Raw genomic sequence first — 14,014 nt, 5'->3', positions numbered from 1 at the left:
TCAGACTGGAGTGCAGTGGTGCGAACATGGCTCACTGAAACCTCCGACTCCTGGGTTCAGGCAATTCTCGTGCCTCAGCCTCCTGAGTAGCTGGGATTACTGGTGTGCATCACCTAATTTTTGCCTGGCTAATTTTTGCATTTGTAATAGAGACGGGGTTTCACATGTTGGCCAGGCTGGTCTTGAACTCCTGGCCTCATCTGATCTCCCTGCCTCATCCTCCCATTAAGTGTTAGGATTACAGGCGTGAGCCACTGTGCCTTTACCAGCTGAATTGACTCCTCTGTCCTTTTGGCCCTCCTTGGAGTTCGCCTTCAATACTATCTTAGGACCTGTATAATACCTTTTTGTGTGCATTTGTTTGTTGAGATATTGTCCCCTGGCTTTCCTAGAGCTCCTTGAATACAGATTAGCCTGGATTTTCCAGGTCTTGTCTTGCTTAATATTCTATCCCAATGCCTAGCACAGGGCGTGGTACATCCCGAGTATTTGGTAATGTTTGGTAAATGAGCAAAAGACTGCTTCCTGCAGGGAATTTGTCTTAACAAAATGCTGGGATGCAGAAATCCCCTAACCTTAAACCCAGGGAACTTGACCTGGGTCATAAGACCAGCCAGTGGCACTGCTTACTTTAAAACATAAACTTCATGGAGCAAATAATGACTTTTTGCAGATCATTAACTTCCTTGATGTAGTTACTGGCCAACTTGTGACCTTGGGGAAAGGTCATGGAGCCTCATCTTTTTCGTCTGAATCAGGAGGATGTAGGACTATCTGATCACCAGAGGCAATAGTAGAGGGTTAAAGTGTGGGCTCTGGAGCCAGACTGCTTATATATGAAATCTGTTCTGGCTTATTCTTGTGTCTCGCAAGTTACCTCACCTCTCGGTACCTTAGATTCTTTACCCTGTAAGTTGGAGAACTACAGCACCTACTTCATGGGGTCGTTTTGAGAATTAAATGAATTAATGTGTGTAAAGTAGTTAGCACAACGGCTGTCATTATGATTATTTTATAATTTTTTTAGAGATAGGGTCTCACTCTGCCACCTAGGCTGAGTGCAATGGCGTGACAATAGCTCACTGCAGCCTCAAACTCCTGGGCACACACGATCCTCTTGCCTCAGCCTTTCAAGTAGCTGGGACTACAGGTATGTGCCACCACATCCAGTCAATTCTTTTTTTTTTCCTTTTTTGTAGAATAGGGTCTCACTGTGTTGCCCAGGCTGATCTCAAACCCCTAGTCCCCAGCAATTCTGCTGCCCTGCCCCCACAAAGTGCTGGGATTACAGGCATGCCATCATGCCCAGCCTGTCATTATTACAGTTATCATGGAATTCTCTTTGTGATCTGAAATTTATGATTCTGCTCTGTTTTTGTCTAATAGAGGGTTTCCCAAACTCCTTCTCTTTTCTTGCCCCAGACTGAATTGCCTTTCTTGCTGTTACTCTTCTTTAGAAAGTATTCCATCTTGTTGACAAGTCTGGCATCCCCCACTGGGCTTCTTTACAGCCCTACCCTTCCTGGGCTGGTTTGGCTGGTGTTGGCAACTGACTCCCCACCAGTCTGGGCATGGCTCTTGTAGGAATATCTGAGGGATGTACTGCCCCCTTCAGGCCAAAAGCAGTGACTCCACTGTCCAGACCTGTGAGTTGAAGCTGTCCTTTGGCCACCTCTCAAGGCCTGTGCCCTTCTGATTTTGGAATACCAAGAATGTGAATAACAGTATCTTAATAGAGCCTTATTGAAGACTTCCTGTGAGCCAGTCCCTAATAACACAGAAGTATAGTGTATTAGGGGTTAAGTGTACAGGCTCTGGAGGTAGAGGCAGGTTGCTTGTGTTCTAATCCTAGCTTCCACGTTTATTAGCTGTGAGACCTTGGGCAAGGTGCCGTACTGAGTTTAGGTTTCTCATTGGTAAAAGAGATATAATAATGGTATTTAAGTCATTGTTATAAAAATTAAATGAGATAATTCATCTAAACCCTGGAGTAATAAGTAGGAAAAATTCTCAGCAGTGGATAAGAATTAGAAACTTTTCATTTTCTCTGCACCTTTGGATTCAGTTCTTTACAGTGTAGTTTCATTATTTTGTTTGCAGTTGTGTGATTTTCCTAATCAACTCTATCCATATTCAAATGTTAGTACAAAACCAATTTGAAAGTCAAATGTAAATGTTTTGTATTTAACTGATTCCATTCGGCAAACATTTATGGATTGTCTCTTCTGTGCTAGGCACTATGCTGAGGGCTGGGAATAGAACTTGGTATGTAAGGTACAGGTTCTGCCCTCACTGCGTTTATAGTTTTGAGGAGAAGATGGAGATTTAAATATTCTAGGCAGAGGGAATGGTATGAGCTAAGGCACAGAAGTAGGAGCAGGCCAGCCAGCATGACCCTAAACAGGGACATGCAAGCTGCTCTCTATGGCTAGAAGTTAGTACACAGAGGCAAAAGGGTGGGAGGGGTGAAGGTGATGGGGGAGGGAGGAAGGACGGCAACATGGTGACAGGTGAGGCCAAAGAGGTTCCAGGTCATCTAGAGCTTTAATGCTATGTTAGAGATTAATTTGAAGGCAATGGAGAGCCGTTGGAGGATTTTTCTTAAGGTATGATATGATCAAATTGTGTTTGAAAAAGGTCATTTTGCCTTTAGTATAGGGGATGAATTGGAGAGGGCCAGACTGGAGACAGATTGGTTAGTAAAGTAATGCAGTAGACCTGTGGAGAAGTGATGAGAACCTGAATCAGGGCAGTGAGAGTGCAGAAGAGGCGAGGAGGAAGAGGAAAAGATATAGGGAGAATTAAGGAAGTAGATCAATATGACTTGGAATGGCTGAATGAACATAAGGCTGAGAGAGACAGTGGATCCTAAAACGGTGGCTGGGTGATGGTGCCATTCTGTGACAAAAAATGTTGAGTTAGAGGTGTTCGCAGAATTAGCAGGTGGAGATGTCCAGTAGGGGACTGGATATTTGGTCTCATGCTCAGTGGAAACCTTTGGCTAGGGACACATAGTTAGGAGTCATCTGCCTGCAGGTAGTTAGACCACAGGAGTGGGCAAGATGACTCAGGAAAGGCAAGTGGAGAAAGAAAAGAGACCAGGGACAATGCCCTAGCTGGGGATCACAGATAATTAAAGATTGGGCAAAGGATCAGCAACCAGCAGAGGAGACAGAGAAGGTGGAAGAGACCCAGTAACAGGTGGTGTCTCCAAAAGCAGTGCAAGAGAATATTTCAGGAAGAAGGCCAGTGTCAGAGGCCACAGAGAGGCCAAGTAATGTCAGGATGGAGAAGAACTGCTGGATTTGACCAAGTTGAAGGACTCTGTTTGAGGGACTTCTGCATGTTCATTTCTCATACATAAAGCTGGGTCAGCAGTACCTTTCTTGGAGAGAGAGAAGGTTAAGGTGAGAATCTTATGAAAGAAGGATCTCTATTCTGAAGAAACTTGAATATTGCCCTCCTATAATGCAGCCCAGACTATTAGGTTTGTTGACACATTGAGCCAGCTCACTAGATTGTGAGCTGAACTGCATGAATATACACGGTCCCATTACTCAGAAGAGACCAGCATTAATAATTTTGTTGTAACTTCTTTAAGACTTTTTTCTCTGCATATAAACAAAAATGTTGTTTATATGTATACACATATGTAGTTTTAAAAATAAACAGTGGCTGATACTGTGTGCTCTGAGACCTGCTTTTTTCACTTAACTAAAAAAAGTGATCATTTTTCCAGTTACTAAGTGTAGAGCTATTTCAGTGTAGTGTTTCGTTGGGTTTTGTTTTTTTTTTTTTTTTTTTTTTTTTTTTTTTTTTTTGAGACAGAGTCTCCCTTTGTCACCCAGGCTGGAGTGTGCAGTGGCGCAATCTCGGCTCACTGTAACCTCTGCCTCCCAGGTTCAAGTGATTCTCGTGCCTCAGCCTCCTGAGTGCCTGGAATTACAGGCATGCACCACCACGCCCAGCTAATTTTTGTATTTTTAGTAGAGAAAGGGTTTCGCCATGTTGGCCAGGCTGGTCTCAAACTCCTGACCTCCAGGGTTCCACCCACCTCAGCCTCCCAAAGTGCTAGCATTACAGGCGTGAGCCACTGCACCCAGCCTATTTTAGTTTTTAATGACTGCAAAGTAGTTATTGTTTAAATTGACTGATTTATTTAACAAACTGGACCCTTAATGATGAGCATGTAGGTTGATCCTAGCTTTTCACTATCACAAACAATACTGGAATGAATATTTCTATACACGTGTCTTCCTTGTACACTTTGGCAAGTAAAATGTAGGCTAAATTCCAGGGGTTGTGACTTTCTCATTTCTGTATCCTCAGCACCAGGCATAAGGTAGATGCCCAATGAAAGTGTTTAAATGGGCCAGGTGTGGTGTCTTACATCTGTAATCCCAGCACTTTGGGAGGCCAAGGCAGGTGGATCACCTGAGGTCAGGAGTTCGAGACCAGTCTGGCCAACATGGCGAAACCCCATCTCTACTAAAAATACAAAAATTAGCCAGGCGTGCTAGCAATGCCTGTAATCCCAGCTACTTGGGCTGAGGCAGGAGAATCGCTTGAAACGGGCAGGTGGAGGTTGCAGTGAGCTGAGGTCGTGCCACTGCACTGTGGCCTGGGTGACAAAGCAAAATTCCATCTTAAAAAACAAACAAACAAAAAAAAAAAACTGTTTAAATGCCCTGGATATAGGTCTGACATCTTGTAGTATCTTATCATTTTATTGTTAGTATCTACAACAGTGACCAAGTTTGCTGAATGAGTAATCTCAGGGATAAGGAGAACTCTACCCAGAAAATGAAAGTATCCAGGGATGCTTTGTGCTTTCAAGTAATGTGTATTGGAAAGCACTCTCCTAAGCATTGCTAGCTAGGAAGCACCTTTAGACGTTTCTAACAAATGCTCTGCATTCCTCCTCCTCTTTCTCCTAGTGATGAGTACTGATGTACTCCTTTCCCAGGTTCATAGAAAGGCTAGGTACAAATTCTTGATAAATAATTGCTTAGATTGAGAAGTTAAAGACTCAATATTATTTTACCCCAACTTCCCTTCAAAGTACATTTATTTTTCAACTTCAGGATTCTCCTCATAGAATCTTTAAAGCAGGGACAATTTCTTGTTTAAGCCCTACATGACTGGTGGCTAGCATAGTATCTAGTGCAAGCAGGCCTTCAATAAATGAATCAAACAATATTGGGCTATGCAGTTGGCATAATTGGAGAAATTTTCTGAACTTTTGACAATTTTCTCAAATAAATTTTTTTTCTGCTTCCCTTTGTTCACTGATGCCTCTTTCATTATATATTAAATTTTTTTTATTGCATTTTAGGTTTGGGGGTACATGTGAACAACATGTAAGATGGTTGCGTAGGTACACACATGGCAGTGTGGTTTGCTGCCTTCCTCCCCATCCCCTATATCTGGCATTTCTCCCAATGTTATCCCTCCCCAACTCCCCACCCCTCACTGTCCCTCCCCTATTTCCCCCCGCCACAGACCCTAGTGTGTGATACTCCACTCCCTGTGTCCATGTGTTCTCATTGTTCAACACCCGCCTATGAGTGAGAATATGCAGTGTTTGATTTTCTGTTCTTGTGTCAGTCTGCTAAGAATGATGGTTACCAGGTTCATCCATGTCCCTGCAAAGGACATGAACTCATCATTTTTTATGGCTGCATAGTATTCCATGGTGTATATGTGCCACATTTTCCCTGTCCAGTCTATCATCGATAGGCATTTGGGTTGGTTCCAAGCCTTTTCTATTGTAAACAGTGCCGCAGTGAACATTCGTGTGCATGTGTCCTTATAATAGAATGATTTATAATCCTTTGGACATATACCCAGTAATGGGATTGCTAGGTCAAATGGAATTTCTATTTCTAGGTCCTTGAGGAATCACCACACTGTCTTCCACAATGGTTGAACTAATTTACACTCCCACCAACAGTGTAAAAGTGTTCCTATTTCTCCACATCCTCTCCAGCATCTGTTGTCTCCAGATTTTTTAATGATTGTTGTTCTACCTGGCGTGAGATGGTATCTCAATGTAGTTTTGATCTGCATTTCTCTAATGACCGGTGATGATGAGCATTTTTTCATATGTTTGTTGGCCTCATCGATATCTTCTTTTGTAAAGTGTCTGTCCATATCCTTCGCCCACTTTTGAATGGGCTTGTTTGTTTTTTTCTTGTAAGTATGTTTTAGTTCTTTGTAGATTCTGGATATTAGCCCTTTGTCAGATAGGTAGATTGCAAAAATTTTTTCTTGTTCTGTTGGTTGCCAATTCACTCTGATGACTGTTTCTTTTGCTGTGCAGAAGCTGTGGAGTTTGATCAGGTCCCATTTGTCTATTTTGGCTTTTGTTGCCAATGCTTTTTGGTGTTTTAGTCATGAAGTCCTTGCCTGTGCCTATGTCCTGAATGGTTTTACCTAGATTTTCTTCTAGGGTTTTTATGGTGTTAGGTCTTAAGTTTAAGTCTTTAATCCATCTTTAGTTAATTTTAGTGTAAGGTGTCAGGAAGGGGTCCAGTTTCTGCTTTCTGCACATGGCTAGCCAGTTTTCCCAACACCATTTGTTAAACAGGGAATCCTTTTCCCATTGCTTGTTTTTGCGAGGCCTGTCAAAGATCAGTTGGTTGTAGATGTGTGGTGTTGCCTCCAAAGCCTCTGTTCTGTTCCATTGGTCTATATCTCTGTTTCGATACCAGTACCATGCTTTTTTGATTACTACAGCCTTGTAGTATAGTTTGAAGTCTGGTAGTGTGATGCCTCCAGCTTTGTTCTTTTTGCTTAGAATTGACTTGGCTCTGTGGGCTCTCTTTTCGTTCCATACGAAGTTTATGGTGGTTTTTTCCAGTTCGTGAAGAAGGTCTTTGGTAGCTTGATGGGGATAGCGTTGAATCTGTAAATTACTTTGGGCAGTATGGCCATTTTCACGATACTGATTCTTCCTAACCATGAGCATGGAATGTTTCTCCATCTGTTTGTATCCTCTCTTATTTCATTGAGTAGTGGTTTGTAGTTCTTGAAGAGGTCATTTATGTTCCTTGTTAGTTGTATTCCTAGGTATTTTATTCTCTTTGTGGCAATTGTGAATGGAAGTTTGTTCTTGATTTGGCTCTTTTTAAGTCTGTTATTGGTGTATAGGAATGCTTGTGATTTTTGCACATTGATTTTGTATCCTGAGGCTTTGCCGAAGTTGCTTATCAGTTTCAGGAGATTTTGGGCTGAGACAATGGGGTCTTCTAAATATACAATCATGCTGTCTGCAAATAGAGACAATGTGACTTCCTCCTTTCCTATCTGAATACCCTTTATTTCTTTTTGTTGCCTGATTGCTCTGCCTACAACTTCCAATACTATATTGAATAGGAGTGGTGAGAGAGGGCATCCTTGTCTAGTGCCAGATTTCAAAGGGAATGCTTCCAGTTTTTGCCAATGTTCAGTATGATATTGGCTGTTGGTTTGTCATAAATAGCTTTTATTATTTTGAGATACGTTCTATCAATACCTAGTTTATTGAGGGTTTTTAGCATAAAGGGCTGTTGAATTTTGTCAAAGGCCTTCTCTGCATCAATTGAGATAATCATGTGGTTTTTGTCTTTGGTTCTGTTTATGTGGTGAATTACGTTTACAGACTTGCATATGTTGAACCAGCCTTGCATCCCCGGGATGAAGCCAACTTGATCCTGGTGGATAAGCTTTTTGATGTGCTGTTGCAATCGGTTTGCCAGTATTTTATTAAAGATTTTTGCATCTATGTTCATCATGGACATTGGCCTGAAGTATTCTTTTCTTGCTGAGTCTCTGCCGGGTTTTGGTATCAGGATGATGTTGGTCTCATAAAATGATTTGGGAACAATTCCCCCTTTTTGGATTGTTTGGAATAGTTCCAGAAGGAATGGTGCCAGCTCCTCTTTGTATGTCTGGTAGAATTCGGCTGTGAACCCATCTGGACCTGGGCGTTTTTTGGTTGGTAGGCTGTTGATTGCCGCCTCAACTCCAGCCCTTGTTATTGGTCTTCATTTTATATTAAATTCTTATTTATTATACTCTGTTTCTGACCTTCATTTTTTATTCCCTATCCATTTTTCTTTTTTGGTGTTGGTCCACATCATTTTCAATATCGTTACTTTATGTTTTAATATCTTAGATATTAGTTTTGAAGCTAGTTGTGCCTCATAACTCCTCTTTTTCAAACTAGCATTTTATATACTTGTCCAGTTACATTTGTCTAGAACTATTTAGTTGTAGTCTAATAAAAATAACCTACTGAGATTTTTGGTTGAGATTACATAAAATCTATAAACTAATTTAGTTTTTGCTGTTTGCTTCCTTTCCTTGCCTCTTTTCTTTTCTTTTCCTTCCTTCCTTCCCTCCCTCTCTCCCTCCCTCTGTTTTTTTGTGTGTGTGTGTGTGTGTTTGTTTTTTTTTTGTTTTTTTTTTGGCAGAGTCTTGAGTCTTGATCTGTTGCTCAGGTGGGAGTGCAGTGGCATGTTCACAGCTCACTATAGCCTTGAACTTTTGGGTTAAACCATCCTCCCATCTCAGCCTCCCAAGTAGCTGAAACTACAGGCATATGCCACCATGCCTGGCTAATTTTTAAATTTTTTGTAGAGACAGAGTCTCACTGTGTTGCCCAGGCTGGCCTTGAACTCCTGGGCTCAAGCAGTCCTCCCACCTTGGCATCCCAAAGTGTTGAGTTTATAAGCATGAGCCACTGCACCTGGCCAACTAATTTCTATATAGGCATTTTTGTGCTTTTTCCATCTGATAATAAGGTTTATTTTCCCTTTATGCAAGTCATCTGTTATGTATTTTAGTAAGAATGTATGTTATTCTTTGTATGGGTCTCTCATACAACCAACCTGCTCTCCTGATTCCCATCTCCTGCCACTATGCTCATTGCTGGAGATACAAAGATGAGCATCCCCTAAGGTTAGAGGATTTCTTACACAGCAATTTCTTCGAGAAGCTCAATTTGGTGAGCAAAAGAGATAACCAATCAAATAATTACAACTAACTATAGTAATTATCATGATAAACAGAAGCACAAGGTGCTAAAGAAGCAGAGAGCAGGGGTGCTGACCAAGACTAGAGATACTAAGGAAGAAATCCTGGAGGAAGGGACCCTTAAATGAGTCTTAAAGACCAAATGGAAGTTGGCCAGATAAAAAGAGAAGAAGGAATATTTCAGGCAGACAGAGTGTTCATTGGGGTGTGTGTTCAAAAGTAAAGAGATACAAAATAAAATGTGTTAGGAGCTCCAAGTAGCTGAAGTATTGGATGACAGTGGATAGTAGCTGGAAATGAAGATAGAAAGTAGGTAGGAGGGTGGCAGATTGCGAAGGGACTTTTTTGAAAAGGTAAGAGTGTATATAGCACCAGAGGATTTAAGTGGAGGAGTGAACTGGTCAAATTTATGCTTTAGGAAAAAAGTCCCTAAAAAAGAAAACACTAAAAATAAATAAAGGCTATCCTAGCTGCAGTGTGGAAGATGGCATTAAGTGGTACCAAACTTAGCCAGAGGGGTCAATCAGGGTGTCTCCGTAGTCATCTGGGGCAACATGCCCTAAGGCAGGGCAGTGGTACTAGGGATGGAAGAAAAGGAGGGATCCCAGTGCGTTAAGGGAGGGCGCACAAACAGACTGCACCCTTGCATGCTCACATACCCATTCTTGTCAGTGCTTTCCAAAGTGCTTTATAGTTTTTACTAGTTTAAACAGGATGTGTTCCCCTGTTGTGTTCTGACTGGCTAATGCTGACCTAAGAAAGCTGTTGGTTTTTAAAAATATATCTATCTTATATTCAATCCATGGAACAGGATTTAAGAATTCATTAAAATAAAAAATTTAAAAAATATATATCGATCTTGTATTCTTCCATTTTTTCGAACTTTTAAGTTTTAAGTGTTTAGTTGATTTTTTTAGCCTTTCTAGGTATTTATTTTTATCCAAGTACTTCTGCATATTGATATTTTTGACCCTTCACCTTTTTAAATTTTTATTATGAAATTCTCAAACATGCACAAAAATAAAGAGAATATTATAACTCCTTTATGCCCTTCACCCAGGTTCAATAACTAAGATTTTGCCCCACTTCATCTTTCCCTTTTTGCTTTTGTGCTGTTGCTGAGGTATTTTAAAGCAGAATCCCAGGCCTTTTGTCATTTCAACTCTGCATACTTCAGTATGCATCTCTAAAAAATGTGGATATTTTCCCATGTAACCACAGTGCCATTGTTATTGTGCTTAACAAAGTTCACAATTATTCCGTGGTATAATTTAGTATCTAGTGCATATTCATATCCCTTGTTTATCTCAAAATATCTTTTAACAGTTGGTTTGTTCCAACTGGGATTTGAATCACACATCACATTTGGTAGTTTGGACTCAAGAGACTCTTTTAATCTACAGTAGTCCCTAACCCTAGTGCCCCTTTTCAAAAAAAAACAAACAAAAAAACAAAAACAAAAAAAACTCTACCGACTGTGGAAGAAACCATATCTGCTATCCTGTACAATGTCCCACATTCAGAATTTGTCATGTTTCTTCATCCTATAATTTAATTTATTTTTCTGTCTCTCATATTTCCTGTAAATTGGAAGTTAGCTTTGAGTGACTAACTGGATTATGGTTCTTTTTCTTTTGGGGAAGAGGATAAGACTACTTGATAGGTTAAGGCTTCGAAATACTTATTCTGTCTCATAGTCCCACTCTTGGGGATGCTAACATTGAACAGTGGGTTTAAGATGATGACAGCTCATCCTTCTATTATAAATTTCCCCATCAGACTCATTGAATGAGTTCATCCACTCATGATTGTCTCTGAATGAATTATTTCATCAGGGGATACAAAAAAAGTTCTCATTCTGTCAGTCTTTTCACATGAATTAGCTAAATAGTGTTCCTGTAATAACTAGAGCTATTTTGTTGTCTTGAAATACAATATGTACCCCACTCCCCAAAAAACCTAGAAAAATGCTTAATTCATTTTCTTTTATAGTAATTTTTGGTTAAAGAATGGGTACCTTTGTTGTTCTTTTTAAGAATCTGTTGATTATGCTTCTAGTTTATGACTAATGGATTGGCTAGGCTGCTGATTCTCCCCTAGTTATTATCTTATTATCTCAGCCCTTGTGAAACGAGCCTCTTTAGCACAAGAGTCTTTAGATTCTTTGGTGTGTGAATGACTTTCTCAGTGCCACACTCAGTCTATCTAGTCCTGCGCTTTTCAAAAGAAGACGGAACAACCTTTCCTTTGGTTCTTCTCTTCCTGTTCCAGGTCACACAGTGAACAAGCTGCGTAAACACTCAGATTCAGAAGTGGCTTATCTTGCCAGAGAAGTTTATACTGAGTGGAAAACTTTCATTGAAAAACATTCAAATAGACCTTCTATTGAAGTTAGAAGTGATCCCAAAACTGAGTCATTTCGGAAAAACGCCCAGAAATTACTCTCAGAAGCCTTGGAATTAAAGGTAATGCCCTAAATTTATACAACTATTATGTACCCATAATAATTAATTTTTAAAATAGAAGAAAAATAAAGTTAATGTCCTGGTTTGAATGTGATTAGTAGGTGCTCTTGGTTAAACTGCCTCATGTTTTCATAATGAGCTTTCATAGTCTTAATGCTGTCTTTGGCTTTATTTTAACCAGTTATTCTTTAAGCATTCTGGATTTATAAGCATTCCGGGAGACAATGTTGTAGGAGGGCAGGCTTTGGAACTAGCAAGATCTGAGTTGAAACCCTGACATTCTAGTTGTGACACCCTAGGCAGATACCTTAAGTTTTCTGAGACTTGATTTCTTAATCTGTAAAATGAGGATTATAAATCCTACCACCTAAGGTATTAGGTTATAGGAAGCATTTATGCAAAATAATAGTAGTTTCTGCTGATTAGAAGTTATTTAATGAATGTTGGTTACTTGCCATTTAAAATTCCTTCCCTTCTCACTGAAGTAAAAATTCTGTGACGGACTGTGTTACGGAATATCAATGGCAAAATAAATAGCTGTCTATTGAAAAGACTGAACTCCCCCATTTTTTGTCAATAGCCATACCTTTAGTTTTAAGCACAAAATCAACTGGATAGACATGTTCCCTATCATCTTCACGGCTCACAATTCAGATGATGTTAGTGGTTTGAGGTATACAAGCTGGAAGAAGGATTTCTGCTCATTAATAATAATATTCATTGTCATCATCATCAGACAACAAATCTTACAAGCTAATTAACACTCTGGAAAATCAGACATATAATATTCATGTTTATTCCTCACCCCAGGATATCCCAGAGCAACTCTACTAAAATATCGTTAAAGAACAATTTAATATTAATAAAAGAAGCTATTCAGGAATTCGATTTAAATGCTAAATCTGTTACTTCAGTCTCTAAAAAAAAACTTTAGCGTCTCTATCTCAATTATTTATCTAAAAAAGAAAAGACTCATGATATAGTACTTACTTTTATTTTATTTTATTTTATTTTATATTTTTAAAGATGGGGTTTCACCCTGATGGCCAGGCTGGTCTTGAACTCCTGACCTCAGATGATCCACCCACCCCGGCCTCCCAAAGTGCTAGGATTACAGGCATGAGCCACCGCACCCGGCCAGTACTTACTTTTATTAAAATAAAGTTTTGGACCTGAAGTGAATTTGTACCAAAGCAGCAGCTGCATTGCCACAGTTCTGTCTTCACCTTCATGATGTTTCCCTTGGTCAAAAACACACTAAGTCATCTCCAAGTTCAGTAAACAATGGCATTCAGCAAACAATGGGAAGGTAGAGCCACCAGAAATGTACACCTGATTTTCATGACAATACGGTAATGCTGTATTAGCTAGTGGAGCTACTTTCTGCATTGCTATGTGGACATATGTAGCAAGGCAAATCGAGTAGAATGGAACCTGTCTCTTGTTGGTAGAGTCACCCCAAAGGAATGGAGAGATCAGTAATCATCCCAGCTGGTGTAATAATGAATTATTTAAAAAAAAAAAAAAAAAAAAAAAGCTCATAATTGGCTGGGTTCGGTGGCTCACACCTGTAATCCCAGCACTTTGGGAGACCCAGGCCGGTGGATCACAAGGTCAGGAGATCGAGACCATCCAGGCTAACACCATGAAACCCTGTGTCTACTAAAAATACAAAAAATTAGCTGGGCATGGTGGCACATACCTGTAGTCCCAGCTACTCAGGAGACTGAGACAGGAGAATCACTTGAACCTGGGAGGTGGAGGTTGCAGTGAGCCAAGATCATGCCACTGTACTCCAGCCTGAGTAACACAGTGAGACTCTGTCTCAAGAAAAACCAAAATCAAAAACAAAACCCAGCTCATAATTGATGCCAAGTTAAAGCACTGTCTACCCATTAAGACATGGCGTTATTGAAGAAATAAAGTACATTTGAAACCTTAAAAATAAAAATAAAAATTTTGGGTTTTTTAATACAAACTTATAATAGAAAATGAGAGAAAAATGTAGAAAAGGGAAAAAAATGTAACTCAGACATAATCTTGTTAACACATTGGCACATTTCCTTTTTCAGTAAATTATTATGACTTTTTAAATGAATGCTGGGCAAGTTATCATTGAGATTTATATAGAGTGAATTATTTGCCAAATGTTCCATAAGATATTTTTATTGATTATTTAAGTAACATTGCAGAAAATGACATAATTATGTACATTTGTGTTCTCTTTAATCTTGATCAATTTTAGTTGGTGTCATTTTGTATATGCTTTTCTATATATATTTTTTCATGTTCATAGTTTTTAATGTCTAACAGTTCAGTGAATTGCTATGCTGGAAGTTCGCTTAACTTTTCCTAAAGGAAACTTTAATATGAGTATTAAGCCCTTGGAAGAGAGGAAAAAATATGAAAGTTGTAAGTCTAATTTTCCAGAGTATCGATTAGCCAACAAGATTTATTTTAAATAAAGTTTAGTTTTGAAATAAATCAAAATTATTGCAGAAACATACAGTGTGGGTATATAATATGTAGTT

The 14,014-nt window shown here is 39.5% G+C and overlaps 1 protein-coding gene and 1 pseudogene across 2 annotated transcripts in view; both read left to right on the top strand.

The window, feature by feature from the left end:
* The window catches only part of TCEANC2 (transcription elongation factor A N-terminal and central domain containing 2), a 61,993-nt gene that overhangs the window by 28,348 nt on the left and 19,631 nt on the right, over nt 1-14,014 (top strand). For both annotated transcript variants that reach the window (XM_032296911.1, XM_032296909.1), the window contains exon 4: nt 11,290-11,483. In XM_032296911.1, the coding sequence (XP_032152802.1) occupies nt 11,290-11,483 (194 nt within the window). The remainder of the gene's footprint in view (nt 1-11,289; nt 11,484-14,014) is intronic.
* On the top strand, nt 12,562-13,095 carry LOC116564004 (annotated as a pseudogene).

Source organism: Sapajus apella, unplaced genomic scaffold (assembly GCF_009761245.1).
Source record: "Sapajus apella isolate SASKATOON/1434 unplaced genomic scaffold, GSC_monkey_1.0 scaffold36, whole genome shotgun sequence".
NCBI classification, from domain to species: domain Eukaryota; kingdom Metazoa; phylum Chordata; class Mammalia; order Primates; family Cebidae; genus Sapajus; species Sapajus apella.
The sequence above is the reverse complement of the archived record's forward strand: the minus strand, read 5'-3'. Positions and strand labels throughout refer to the sequence as shown.